Genomic DNA, 14800 nt, shown 5'->3' on the forward strand with positions numbered 1-14800 from the left:
CCGTGAGCTCTAAACCGTGTATCGAAGAACCTCGGGAAGGGAAACGACCGACGCTAAACTTGCCTCTGCGGTTGGGTGAGAAATACCCCTTGCTGAACAAAGATGTAGGCACAGCCTAAGTGAAGCGTATAATAAAAGCAGGAATACGAACAAGTGCGGAATAAAGCCAGCACTGCACGTATGTTGCCTTGTGCGCCTTCCGGCATATGAGAGGCAATTGCGAACCGTGTCTGGATGAAAAGCAAATGCTCTCCCCAAGGCTCCTCTTGGTATCGACAGCAGGCGAGCTTGACTTGGTCTCTGGAACGCACGATCAATCAATTGCAGCGTAGCACCGCTACACTGCTACCACAGCGTCGCATCATTCAATTCGAATAGCACCTTCGAAGCCATATCAGTACACGATATAATACAGCAGTGTCCCAACAGGAAAGGGGGGAGATGTGCAGAGTGCTGGCGGCCTCATGGTGGTGGGGGTGATGAGGATGGGTAAAGCTTGAAGCTTGGTTAATTGGCGGTGGTGCGAGGCTTGGGGGCCGTTGAAGGCATCAAATTTGCTGGTATACCTACCTACATGTACCTAGGTATTCTTGGGAGGCTCAAGTACACATAGCCGACTTGACAGAAGGATGGAAGGTGGTAGGCAGCTCATGCGTGTGCATCTTAGGCTACATGTAGTTGACCTGGGAGGTTGCCAAAAGATTCCAGGCCAGGCGCCTGTTTCCACTATCTGGCAGCCAGCGGAAGCACTATAGTGCCTAATCTCGCAGCAGAATAGGCGACAACTTTTAGTGTAGGAACCTGCTAAGAGGACTATCAACTTCCCCAACCCACATACCGCTATCCCATATGCTCCCTGCATTCTTTTTTGCCCAAGCACAACGACCTGTCATATGTAGAGTCCCACTGACACCGAGCCGCAGCTGTACGGGCCGGATTTGGTCGCTCTTCGAGGAATAGTACAGGCACGACACCGCCACCAGTCCGACGGAGAGCCACCGAACGAGGCGCGGTCCAAAATAACGGCTCGGGTTACTGAAGAATCCATCGAGAGTGCCGGCATGGCGCGTGCTGAGATGACCTCAGCTCGGATGGTAGCTGTTCTGACCATGGTATGCAAGATGGAATCCTACGGTACGCGGTACTGGTCTGTTTAATAACCAAGTGTATAGTAACGCATTGGAGCTTATAATGCTTTCTGGTTGATCGCTTCCATGATGCTTTCAGTCTTCTCCCGGCACCCCTCCTCCTTCTTTGGTCGGTGTCATACTTGGATTCCGTTCTTCGTACGAGCACTGTCCCGTCCCAGGAATACCCGCTCGGCTGGCTCTATCCCAGACCTGCCCATATTTGTGCAAGAAGGCATTGACTCGTACGAGTACGTGCGAGTACAAAGTCCGTGCTCGTGGCATATCTAACCACCTTAGAGCCTTGCGGGTTTCTGCGCGCTGGCAACAAGCGAGTCCGCCAAGGCGTTGCTGTGCAGGACGAACGCCCAGGTTCAGGGCCTTTTGAAACCGATTGGCGTGCTCGTAAAAGGCTTGGTATATGAGCGAAATCCTCCTTGAAAGCACATGAAAGAAAGCCTCTCTCTGCCTTCAGACCATGCGGCCTGTGCCTGCATGGCTGCGGGGGCATGCGATGGCTGCATTTGTCGCCCAAGTGTTTTCGTACATGGTCTACTCTACACACCCGCCCACTAATATGCAGCACGCTTGCATATAGCAACAAGAAACGCTACAGCGCTGCAGTTGTAGCAGGAATCAATACTTTCATCATTAATCGTTAGCGTCTCGATATCTAACAGCTCATTTGCCAAGCGCTGGCAGCAGATACAGCGCCGCTATCCAAAGGCACCATAATTTCCACACCACTTCGTCCCACCACTGGCCTCGCTTCTGCAGCGCAAGCACTGACATGGCGCCTCCGAGGCTTGTCGAGACCGCCCATCCCCACGCCGACGCATCCCAGAAGAGCGGACACGCCACTGCCCAGAGCATGACCATGGCGGATAGGGACAACCGTGCTGCTGTCTCGCCATACAGCAGGGGCACGGTTAGGCGTCCGCGTGCCTTGTCGCCTTCAATGTCTGGCAGATCCTGCGCATGAACCGTTGTCATTATTATGGCTCCAGTTACCAAGATCCAGGTGAAGCCTCGGGGTGATAATTCGCCGCCTGACAATGCCGCCAACGCACCCCAACTGAAGCACATGAGGCCGCTTGCATTGAGGGCATTTCGTATCCAAATGCCGCTGTTGCTGCCATCCAGGTCGTTGTACATCCATATAAAGAGCATTAGGGTGACGCTGGCTGTGTAGCCGCCCAAGACCAGGCTCGACCCTACGGCGACTATAATAGCAACAATGAGCCAATCCCGTGCTTGGTCTGCCGTTAGACGATGAGAGGGCAGCGGCCTCCATGGCTTGTTGACTGTGTCCTCGATAATGGATCCCTCGAGGCGTTGGTTCGCCAAATCTTCCACCAGGAGGTTCAGCCAGATCCACGCAAGCATCAATGGCAAACGGGAGGCCAGTTGCCAGGCCCGTGTAGACACATCTTCACTCAGATCTGCTGTGGTTAACCTCGCTGTCGACAACGCCGCTGTAATGGCGAATATGCTCTGAGGAAAGATGACGGTTTTGAAATCGCTTTTGGTGAAGAGAAATAGAGTCTTTAGGTGATAGAGCGGGGATCGTCTCTGTATCGGAATGGGAGAGTGTTAGCAGCTACCCCCCATTATACAAACTCTCAATGAAGCGTACACAGAGAGCCTATGATCACCACATTCTAATTCTTACTTACCGGTTGGTCGAGAGCGATAGTCGAACTAGGGGCCACGACCCCCTTTTCCAAAAGCGTATAGCCATCTATGGACTGCATCTTGGAAAGTAACTATGGGTAGCTCACCCGAAAATGAAACGGACGTAAGGGGAATAAGGGACACAATAAGAGGCAATGCTTCATCACAATGGAGCCGTTTCACCTCTGGACAAGAGAAGAAGAGGACTTGTCCTGACTTTATATAATCGGCGAACCAGTGTACGTTGGTGCTGCAACAGCTCCTCTACTCTCTAGCACTGTCTAAGGACACGAAATAGGACATTGCACCACTTTTGGGCATGGCCCAAGTTCTTGCAAGGTTAGGATCCATGGCATCTGGAGCAGTTCGCCGTCTTGGACCCCCGACATCCAAATGTACATAGTACGTTTTGAGTGGGGGAGTTGTGAATTGACGGCGATCCCACGACTCCGGCTCACCCCAAGCCGTGAATCACGAATGCAGCCCCCATTCCAGAATAGCGGAAGATGGCAACTCTCGGTAAAATTCCACTTGATTCTGGAATGAAAAAAGCTTTTACCCGACCTTCGTCCCAGATACCAGAATCATCATCCAGCAGACCCATTGCACTGTACAGTATATGCACAGGCGTTGCTGCAGCTAGCATCCATGGTGTTGTGGGCCTTACTAACTTACGAATGCGACCTTAACCATAAAACATACCCCCCTCCCCCTGTCAGATGTTTGGTGTCAGATGCAGAGCAACGCTTAACGTGTTATCCCATGATTCCTTCTCCCAACTTTGTACGCAAATCTTGAGTTCGCCTTAACATGTTATGTGATAGTTCTTCCCGCCAATTTTGTATACAAATATTGGGTTCGCCAGCCTCTCTCTTCTTATTATCCTCGAGCTCTGTCGGTCTTTTTCTGTCAGTTCTTGATCTCTTGTCTTTAGCTTTTATTCGAAACCCTTTCTATCCAAGTCAACGCTGCCTTGACACCTAGCCTCTTCTTACTAATCTAATACCACGACCACCCTTGGCATTATCAACTTTCATAGTGTCCACTACATCTCCTTGAACCAAGGCAAGGGTTGGCCATGGCCTTCCACGTTGTGCCCGCTTGTATCTTTGCAAGCGGCTTTCTAGCGCTGGCCATATTGTCCTACTTTCACTTACAGCAGCCTCAAAGTCTTCTTTGGTATTCACAAACCGGCGTTCTCCTACTCGTCGAATGGGTAAGTAACAAGGGCCTAGTTAAATATTTCACGCATTCTGGTGGAATACCTAGGAATATAGAATCCACCCCGCGTATGCAAGCAGCATATTTTGCCGTGTATACGGCAGCATTCCGTCATATCCACACACAGCACTGCTCTATCTCCTGCACGCACTACATCCCTCTACTGCACACTCAGTTATCATTATGAGCTGTCATACGGGGCATTTGGTACCTGATACGCTGTATCATCATATTGCGGTGTAAAGGAGGCTAGCACGCTAACGTATTACTGCCCATAGATTCTCTCAAACCTGGTTTACAGGCTTGCCTTCCACCCCCTTTCTAAGTACCCAGGACCGCTGTTCGCGGCCCTTAGCGACTGGTACACTGTTTACTGGATCGCTGAGGGTGGTCGCCATCTTGAGTTTGATAAACAGCACAAGAAGTACGGTGAGTTTGGTTCATGCATATGTGTTCTCCATCATGCCTCGCAGCGCAGCAGACGAAAGTGGCTCCTGCTGTCCAGGGGGGCCCTCATATTGCCCTCATTCCAACACCTTGGTTGTTGGTGGCATGGTTACTTGTATTTGGTGATATAATGTAAAGCTAACCAATAAATGCTACCCCAGGGAAATTTGTTAGATTCGGGCCCAACCGTTTATCTATCAATTCTGCACAGGCGTCTCGCGACCTGCATAATGTGAACTCCAACACATTCAAGGCCGATGCATACAGCTCTTTCAAACGCTTCTTTGGGGCAGAAATGTCTCTCACAACGGTAGACCACAAAGCACATGCCTTCCGGCGTCGAGTCAACATGACAGCCATCACACCTACCGCAGTGAAAGAATTCGAGGACCAAGTTACGCCTCACGTCGATGAATTCATTGACATCATCAGCGAAGGTGTAGGGAGCAAAAAAGAAGGTGAACATGGTTGGAGCTCGGGTAAAGATATGTGTTTTTACGTATCTTTCTGTATTGCCGATATCATGGGCTCTATGACTTTTGGTCGAACATGGAATGTCCAGAGAGATCCAAAGTATCGACATTTCGTAAAAGATTTGCCTAATGGGGTTGCCGGTATCCATTTGGTAAGTTGAAGTTGCACTCCTTTCTTCTTCAATCTGCGGCTCCCAGCTCCACCCTCAGCATCGTTTGACGACTAACCTCTGTTGCCATCCAAGGTTGGTCACATGCAATCATTATTCTTCTGCAACTTGCATAAGCTCTTATTCAAGCAGCTCATTGTTGGCGTGGGAAACCTGATGTCTGTAAGCCGATCATTCGCTTTGTGGCGCCTGGAGCAGACTTCTATGCCATATAGAGACATTTGGGCGGCGCTTCTCGCATCGCGCGATCCTAAAACCGGAGAGTCGTTTTCTACTGAAGAACTAATATCAGAAGCAAGTCTCTTCATAATTGGTGGTACAGACGGTATGATAACCGCAACAACGTCGACCTTATTCTACCTCACACATAACCCACGCACGCTCGAACGCCTAACACGTGAGATTCGTGAGGCATTCCCCTTGTCCCCCGAAGATATTGGAAAGAAAGCATCAGAAATCAAGTGCCCCATTCGGTTTGCTTCTGCAGAACTGCAGAGCGTTAAATACTTGCCCGCCTGTATCGATGAGGCCATGCGTCTCTCACCCCCTGTCCCAAGCATCTTACCACGTGTTGTTGGTCCAGGGGGGATGGAGGTAGACGGCGAATACTTCCCTGCTGGTGTCAACTTGGGTATTCCGCACTACTGCATGCACCACAGCGAAGAGAATTTCGCCCAGCCTTTGACCTACGCACCCGAACGCTGGTTCCATGAAGAACGCGAAAGAGGGCTTAAAGACGGTTCTGTGCCTGTGTCAGGCAAAGAGTCCGTCAAGATGCAGCCCGCAGTGGGTCTGGCGCATGGGTTTACTCCGTTTGGTGCTGGTCGTAGTGGATGCATCGGGAAACATCTTGCCTACCAGGAAATGTCCATCGTTTTGGCTCGTCTCATCTGGCTCTTTGACATTCGTTTGGACCCCAGCAGCAACTTGGGAGAAGGTGTAGGAGACGCTAAAGAAGGGCGAGAGTGCAGGAGCGAATTTCAGCTGTATGATCGCTTTGTCAGTTCACAAAACGGGCCCATGCTGCAATTTCGTTATCGGGAGGAGTTGGCTGCATAAGCAGGGGATATCAAGGATCGTAGCTATTTTCAAGTGGTTTTTTGTTTCGTCACATTTTCTTTTTCTCCGGAAATGTTAAGGATGCGAACAGGATTGGATGGGAGAAACGTTGGCCGGCATGCCAGCACATGTCATTTCACATGTATGCAAGTTGGGCCAAGGGAGGAAAAAAGATCACTGGTCAACTGGGCGTAGTCTAGGTAGATAGCATTAGTGCTAGAATCATAGAGCATCGTGCTACTACGTTGATCAATTACCAATGAGCCTTGGATACTTGACATTTCTAAGCGATATGTTACTACAAGGGACTCGTATATGACAAAAGGCAACTAGTGTTATTCCCAGATTCTAATAGGTATTTCGCTGACCGCCTGACTCGCCTGCGTAACTCAGTTTGATCGACGTGCCGTTTCAAGCTAATCTTCAGCTTTCAGGGCCCTTACCTTTTACTTTCCCATTTTGTAACTTCGATGGGAAAAGTACCTAAGGCACGCGGTGTGGTGCAGCTTATAAATTCACGCGGCTCGTAAATATGGAGCATCGACGTTTTCTTTGCTGCTTCGGCAGAATTCCCCCTTTCTGCATAGACACAGTACGAAGTACATGTACAGTATTAATAGGCGTATCTCTCCTGAGAGTACGGAGTAATCATTCAGACAACCAACGTCCTACTGTATACAAGAGCTCCATAAAAGTCGCAGCAGGGTTCGCACTGGCCAAGCAAGTCAAGTCTATTGGTACGACAGATTCCTCACTCTGCCTTTGAGCTTTGCTGGGTAGTACTGGTATTCCGCATCTTACACCCCCCTGGGAGCAGTGATGCAACGTGATCATTTAAAAGTTTCCTTGTTGATCGTTGTTGGATGCCAGCTTTTACTTATCAGGAAGGGGGTGGATAAAGAAGTTCCGGAAAATGCAACGCTATCAGTCGGGTGGTGATGGGTTTAACATGGAATCCCGGAATGTGAGAGACGATGTAATTGACGAGACGATTGACAATTTGCTACCGGGTGTACGGAAATGCAGTTTCGTCTCGTTAAATGTTTGTGTAGAAATGTGGAAACTGTTTGTGATGAGTCGACTCATGTTGAGAGCTAATTATGCATGTTGGTCCCGAGAGGCTGATTGCGGTGTACATTTGCGGTTGGACAGAGAGGAGAAAATCTCGCGGGCGACGGTAACCGGCGGGCCCGGAGAGTTTAAAAAAAAAAAAAAACAAGCAACCGAGGAAAAGAATCAGTGGGATTGCGCGGAGATCTCGAGGCTCCGAGCCGGCATGTCTAGATGGAGAACGCGAGAAGGATTTTAGGATAAAACAGGGCAAAATACGGTACCGAGGAAGGGGGAAAAGGTACCAGCCACTAATGTCCAATGGGGGTTTCCAGGAATCGCTGAGCTGCTGTGGGGGGTCAGTGACAGGGGTGGTGGCTACATGCAATACTATTTGGGACGATACATGGAGTAGGACCCGTCTCTTGATCTTTGGTTGGTACGGAGTGCGGAATGCTGAGATATAGAATGGCGCCACTTTTGGTAGGCCGACGGATGCTTCTGGTTTTCGGGTGTCATGAAACTGAGAACGACTCGCACCGTATATCCTGCTGAGTGAGTTCTGCAGTGACACGACCAGTGACTGAACCCGTACGTGTAAGCGGAGTTGGAAAGGCCAATGGATTCATCGTGAGACGCTGAATACGGAGAGAATGCAGTATGATGGGATGGCTAGTGATTGGTGGCTGGCCCTAGCCTCTGGTACAAGAGTGATACGCCTTGCTGTACGGTCGGAGGAGAGTGTCTACTACTAGCTGTTGATGCCCCTGGTCAGATGGCGACAGACTCTATGTAATATTACTACTGGTATTAAACTGCGACTAGGCGATATCCCCATACTGTATTACTGAGGACTTGGTACTCCTTGAAACGTCATATACTTGCTTACTCGAACTGCCAGAGGATAATACCCTGGAGGTGTGATCATCAAATGAATGAATTGATACAGATAGCGGCGGTATGTAGTATAATTATACTATGGGATACTTAATTACGAGTCTGGCTGTAGCAAAGTATGTTATAAATATTTGCGTCAAATGTGATGCGAAATTTTAGAATGAGTATCTGGAGCTGGCCTCTGTTGACTCTACCCTTAAAGAGAAGGAAGAAATCGATTACATGGTCATAGAGGTCAGCTGATTCGACTTCATCCATGGAAATACAGGGGAGAGGTAAGTTATCGGACTTTGCAGAGTAGGGTTTACTTTCGGAGTTACTAATACCTAGTAAGATTTACTCAAATGAATTCTCCAATGTAGTGCGTGGGAACTTACTGTATGCTAATGGCGTACTTCTCCAGTATTTATAACACCCATGGCGAGCCTACCCGTTAGCCACCTGTTTTCAGGCCCGTCTGTGTATAGTCGATTGGCGTGCCGATAAATTAAACAGGGATCTAATCAAGTTTATCTTATATCCACGTTTATAAAATTTCGCTGGGCCATCAAAAGACATTCAACTCTAGCTTGGAGCTCTACCCATTTCCACCTGTTCGGTGGTTTCAGAGTTACCTGTAGTTGTTCAGAGGGCAAGGGTATATCTATAATCCGACCAAATAATTTCCAAATCTTGGCTTCATAAACTAGAATATACAACACCAGGAGATGCGGTAGCTTAATTCCCTACTCTTGGAAACGCTATGCGGCAGTAGGATTAAACAAGTCTCGCCCGGTTTGTGAGTTGGCGCTCAACTTGAAGCATCCATCATAAGCTACGTTTCCGATACTCATGGAGTAGGTGCAAGTAGTTTCTTATGTCTCTTAAATAAATGCTTAATTCTCCGCCTATGGTGCCAAGGCCGAGTTTTTCTAAATTTAAGAGCGTGGATGAGCCTCATGTGAATTAGACTCAACGAATAGCTTCTATGGAGCGCGCGCAGTAATATTTGAGCAGCAATTTTTAAACTTGGGGGGGGGGGGGGGGGGGGGGAATAATAATAATAATAAAACAGTACACTTTCCATGCCAATTGAAACCCCAATATTTTATTACACAATTATTTTCGTCTAAGTCACGGACTGGAATCCCGCGTGGGAATATTTCCGAAGCCCGCAGTTCGTCACAATGCCATAGAGTCCACAGCAGGAGAACACCCTGTACCTGAATAACTCCCATCTACACCTATTCACGAGTATATAACCCTTATTCCTAAATACAAGTATTGCATAGGGAATTTCTTCAACGCTGACCCACCAGAACTGTCTCAAGCAGCCAACTGTACCAGCAGTCTGTAACAATACACGGGGGGCAAAATCCAGAAATATGAAGAGCCCAAGTAGTTCGCCATCTGCGTCGATTACAATTTTTTTCGGCAATTGTTTGCGTCGCTCTGTTGTTAACACACGATTAATGTTATTTTACCCAGAGTTTATGAGCTGCCTCTGCCAAGCAGTGACTCAATGTCAAATTGAACGGCCGAGAACTGCTCAGTGGTACAATGGAGCTGAATCCAAAAAAAAAAAAAAAAAAAAAAAAAAAAGAAAAAAAAACACTTCGTTTTTGCTCGTATGGGACAGTGTAGTGCGTCCGCTAGACTTGAGCTACGCCGCTTGTGAACATGTTTCGCCTTGCAACGTATAATCGTCTGGCGATTTGCTGTAATGAAATGCTTGATCCCCTGTGTTCCGGCAAAAGCTGTGATCTGGGATAACATATCTCTAGATTCGAGTAAAACTGGCATGAAGCTGCAAAAAGTATTGACGGGCTCCTCTCTTAGCTTCTGAGCGGTGCAAGTGCGTGCATAGTAGGTTTCCAAAACATAGACATAGTCACGTTTCCGCCAACGGTTTGCGTTGCTCTTAAGGGTCAAACAGTCACGACAACCAGATTTAATAGATATGATGAAGGAATATGTAGCCCCATGATGAGTACCATGAGGCTATTAGATGAAACAAATAGAGACATGTGAACAAGAGGACAAACTAGATGATCCAGAGATCTAATTGGGTTTGGCCATTTGAGCAGGAGTTCCCGAGTCAGTGCGTCTTATCTATGGAATGCCTTTGCTCCCAGTTTTGGCGTAACCTTCAGCTAGAGCAAAGAAAGATTGGATATCTAATATCAGGTTCGCCGACCTAGAATACCGCATAAGCTGGCCGTCTGATGTGCACGTCGTACGCCGCTGCAAACGCGCTCCACTTTAAGACAAGAGTGCTCATGCAGTGTAGCAACGACTGTTAGTCGACCGACAACCCCTGCTCTATGTTCTCTCAAATGGACATGCCAAACTTTTAACAAGTTAAAAAAAGAGAGAGAGAGAGAGAATGAAACGTGATGATATGTTTATGAAAAGCGAAATTACGTGCGCAAGTATACAAGCTATTTGGGTAACGGGCTGTGAAGCGCGGCTTAAAAAAAAAAACTGCCTGTGTAGAAAGGAGCTTTGTGTTCAAAGAGAAAAGCCATCACGTATTAGGGATTTGTGATACTGATAACAATGGTTTGCTGGTTGGTAAAAAAAGTGACTTTGGCGATATTGGCGTGGTGACTTTACCCCCAGTGAAGCTGAGAAAGATTGTATAAACCTGCAATCTCAGGCGCGTTTGCGTCTTTCCGTATCTACATGCGTACCCTCTTAGTTCGCTATCTGTTACTCTATTCCATCTTCATTGTGGCGCTCTGTATCTCGCATGTATCACAACACCAGCACTCAATTGCTTGACTTCACAGCTGGTTGAAGTTGGAAATTTGAGTGGAAGCGAAATGACCTGCTAGAAAAGAGACGTTCAGTTTGAGGTGCAAATCTTCATAATCTTTTACTCCACAGACATCATCACAAGCAAGTCTTCGTGGCGCAGTTGGCTAGCGCGTCAGTCTCATATTCTCCATAAATATGATCCAAATCTCCAGTTTGGGCCATCTGAAGGTCGTGAGTTCGAGCCTCACCGAGGACATCCTTTTTTTTTTCTTTCAGCTCAGTCTTGAAACAGACCGTAAAATATCATTTTTTTTTTGTTACCTAATTTATTAAAGAAACACTTGTAAACACAAAGACAGTAAACAAACCATCCTATGCCCTCCACCGCTAGTCCGTTTCATCAACGCGACAGTCTTCTTTGTCGCAATCATTCTCATGTACTTGCAGAGTGTTGGCTAGAGCTCTTGATCGGAGGAATAACTAGTATCATGTCTATTCTTTGATAGCCAGTCACGGAGAAGTCTTTGAGATGGCATCTCCCTCGAGGTAGTGTAGTCCCTTTGAGGTCCTAACGTTGGCCGCCGCAGCAACTGGAATTTGTCTTCGTCACGAAAGACTATCAGCGAGTAGTACACCCCGAAACATCTGTTTCCTACTATATCTAATTTTAGTAAACGTTTACTCATTGATCGGAGTGTGGGCTTTGCGGGCCTTGCCAATCCATATTTGCAATATTGGACAACACAATTATAAGATTCTCATCGAATACAGAGGCCAATTTTGACCAAGATGAACATTAGCCATCACTTACGTTCTTGGATGACGAAGAACCGCCGGTCAACCTTCGGGCCATGTTCTTTGCCTTGTTCGTAAGGGTAGGTTGAGATCTCTTGAAGCACTTTTCGCACGGCTCTTCCTCTACGTAGTCTCTTGCCTCCGTAAACTCGCCACACTGTTCGCCCTTTTTACCCTTTTCACAGGGCACCCTCAGTGTTTGCAAGCGCTTTTCGCACACGGGGCAAAAGCAACCGATGTAGCTACACATTGTTAATTCGAAGGTAGGTCAAATTGTAGATGTATCGCAATTGTGCTGATGAGGAGGTAGGTAGAGTCGTGGTTCCAATGAAGCTTTTCCATTGAACAAAAAACGATGGGAGAACCTCATTTATACATCCTACTTTTCAACAGTTATTCCGGCTGTAATGAAACAAAGGTTCAGTGGCTTTGTGAATTGATGTTCACTCGTAGTGTAACTAAGAGTTCACAATCTTTGTTGTTTGTTCGTCGTGATTCACCTATGATGTATCCACTTCCTGGCCAAGAAGCGGCTTGATGCAATTAAATTGTTCCTGCTAATAGCAGTTACATTACAGGAAGATTTTCAGTTTACGATCATGTTACGGTGAAGTGAATGGCCTATCTCCTTGACAAATATCGCACCAGATAGTCATCATAGCATCTTGAGTCGGTGGGTAATGGTAATTGTTACTCACAAGGGAGATAATAAACCTGAAAAGTAAAAGATTCCCATTATTATTCACTCTTTGTGACCAAACGTCTGGCAAGCTGAATCGCAGGTGTTAAGAACTACGATAGCATGTAAATAGCAAGAGCTGAGCCCCATTCATGGACAAATTTTCATGCTGGTAGACTTTTTCAAGCCTCGTCTACTCGTCCTTTTGTAGAATTTATTCGTAGCAAGCTTGAGTTCCTATCGTGTATATAAGTAATGGATGGTGCTTTTGTGCTATTATTGCAAGGCACTCGCCTGGTTGCCTGCGATATATCAGGTCATTATCTCCATAGAGTGCCTGAAACTCCAATCTGCGTGTAAATGCTCTGCTCAAGGGGGACTGATTTCTTTGTTTTTTTTGCTGCAGTCGTGGGAGTTCTTCTAACGATCTTATTTTTAACGTCTATTATTAAATTGTCAAGAAATTATTGAACTTTAGCATGTCATACTTCAAGAGATGGCATATTACACCTTTGTTGCGATCATATTGAGCTATATTACCGATAACCTCCAATGATCGTTTGTTCAGCTTGCTTCCATATTGAAATATGTTGAGGGTCCTGCTCGTTTCCCTCGTCTTAGCATTTTGCCTCCATTCTAAGTCTTGTCCGCTACGATTCATAGTTACGCGTAAGAAATATCTCATATCTGCCAATTACTATATTCTTTTTCGTCTTTCTACTAATACGACGAGGAAGAATTGCCTCCAGCGGTTTTCGTTTTGCACGTATATTACAGCTTCTATTACCGCTCACTTTTGCGACTCCAATATGGGAAAGCGCTCTGGTGCCTCCGGTGTGAGCCAGCGTGTTTAACTTCCTACCTCAGTCGCAGCCACATATATAGACTTTTCAATGGGCATTGGGCGTATATGTTAGCAAGCGTTTAATTACAGTGTCCAGATTATGATAACCCGCTAAAAAAATTACAAAGTCTTTCTCGAGATTGAAAACGTGAAGATATGAGTGGAGGCCCGAAAGGTTATATACAGAGTTATATACCCTGATAGGCAACCAGAAGCACCTAGTATTATATACATCATTCCTCTTAGTATTTCCTCAACAGTTATATTTGGGAGAAGATGCTGGCTGTTTTGTTGTAATGTTGAATCGTTATCATGGGTAGCATATATTTTTTTTTCCCCCAAGGAGAAGTCCTTCATATGAATAGTTCATAGACGAACACCAAATGGTATGTAAGTTGATTGAGAGTGCCTACGCATGTGCTCATCCGCACAGCATTGATTCATCTCTTCGATTCTATTAACTTGTATACGGAGTACAAATACTGTAAGTATCTGGCTTGGAAGGCTGAGAGAGCGGCGTTTAATCATCAGCCACCTATGTCTAAGGCTCAAGCGCAATTAAGCGAGAAAATGGCGTGACCATACTTAATCTACTAGGGAGGAAATGAGGCGTGATATGATCCAGATTCTGTAAGGGATACATGTGGATATACTACTAATGGACAATGAACGAACACACCCAAGCTACTCGCCACTATTACAGTCGACAGAGATCTACTGAACACTACAAAATGCGGTTACTTCCTTGGGTATAGATATAAATGATCAGAACTATGCACCATATCAGAGCATAGATTGAGTTCGCAATGATGATCATTTAATACTTGTCCACCATCAGCGAAATCCTCTCTAGAGAAATTTGCCTTTGTGATGTTATTAGTAAAACACATGTCGTGACTTGAAAAATGGTGCCGATACATTGGAGTACAGTATCTCATCGTGGCTGATTCCTCGTCAGCTTTTGAATACAGTTTCCTATCTCACTCTCTAATTCTTACAGCTTATAATAATAGCTTACGTTCTGTAACATATTACTCTATTTTCAGGATATTGAGTGTTGATTAATCAGCACTCGAGTTAAACAAGGGTAATCCCATCTCAAGGATCAGGGTTTTGTATACACTCTTCTACGCCAGCCTTAGCATAAGTACTCACACATACATAAAAGTCTTTTCACAGTAATTATAGTACAGATTTGTTACACGTACGCAGGTACACGAACAATCCATGGGGCCCAATGCTAAGCGCCCGTAAAGCAGTTCATTTTTAACATTCAATACCAAGATTCAGTTCAACTCTCCGCATTGCAGTTGTGAAGATACGCACACGCCTCCGGGCAGGAGCGCAGAACCAAGACCAATTTGTATTTTTCTTAGCCCATGCGAGAGTATCTAAGTCTAAAATAATGAACACGGCGATTAATGATACTTCGTCCACTTAGTATGGATGGAGCCTGGAATACTTCATGTATACATCTAGGGGCCAGCCGATATGGCTTAATTATTTAGAGTACATGTATCCTTCTGCTCTCCCTTTTTTTCTTTTTTTTTTTTCTTTTTTTTGCAAAATACGTCTTCTATTCCAAAATCCAGCGCCTTGAGGTTTGTTGCTAGCTGTTTTTATCA

General features: G+C 46.2%; 2 protein-coding genes and 1 non-coding gene across 3 annotated transcripts; 2 read left to right on the top strand and 1 right to left on the bottom strand.

Annotated features, from left to right (window-relative positions):
* Window positions 1–1808: 1808 nt before the first annotated feature.
* On the bottom strand, window positions 1809–2881 carry TrAFT101_009879 (uncharacterized protein; the record flags this gene model as incomplete). The annotated part of the gene is made up of 2 exons (XM_024903840.1): window positions 1809–2699; window positions 2804–2881. 2 exons carry the CDS (start codon window positions 2879–2881, stop codon window positions 1809–1811), a joined length of 969 nt encoding a protein of 322 aa, XP_024761185.1.
* A 501-nt stretch (window positions 2882–3382) lies between these two features.
* Window positions 3383–6448, top strand: TrAFT101_009880 (uncharacterized protein). Its single transcript, XM_024901891.2, has 4 exons — window positions 3383–4017; window positions 4301–4451; window positions 4631–5094; window positions 5188–6448. The coding sequence occupies exons 1-4, from the start codon at window positions 3880–3882 to the stop codon at window positions 6169–6171; spliced, it is 1737 nt and encodes a 578-aa protein (XP_024761184.1). The 5' UTR covers window positions 3383–3879; the 3' UTR covers window positions 6172–6448.
* A 4554-nt stretch (window positions 6449–11002) lies between these two features.
* TrAFT101_009881 lies at window positions 11003–11113 on the top strand. The gene has a single exon. It is a non-coding gene; the product is annotated as a tRNA-Met (tRNA).
* Window positions 11114–14800: the final 3687 nt, after the last annotated feature.

This window comes from Trichoderma asperellum, chromosome 6 (assembly GCF_020647865.1).
Source record: "Trichoderma asperellum chromosome 6, complete sequence".
Taxonomy (NCBI): domain Eukaryota; kingdom Fungi; phylum Ascomycota; class Sordariomycetes; order Hypocreales; family Hypocreaceae; genus Trichoderma; species Trichoderma asperellum.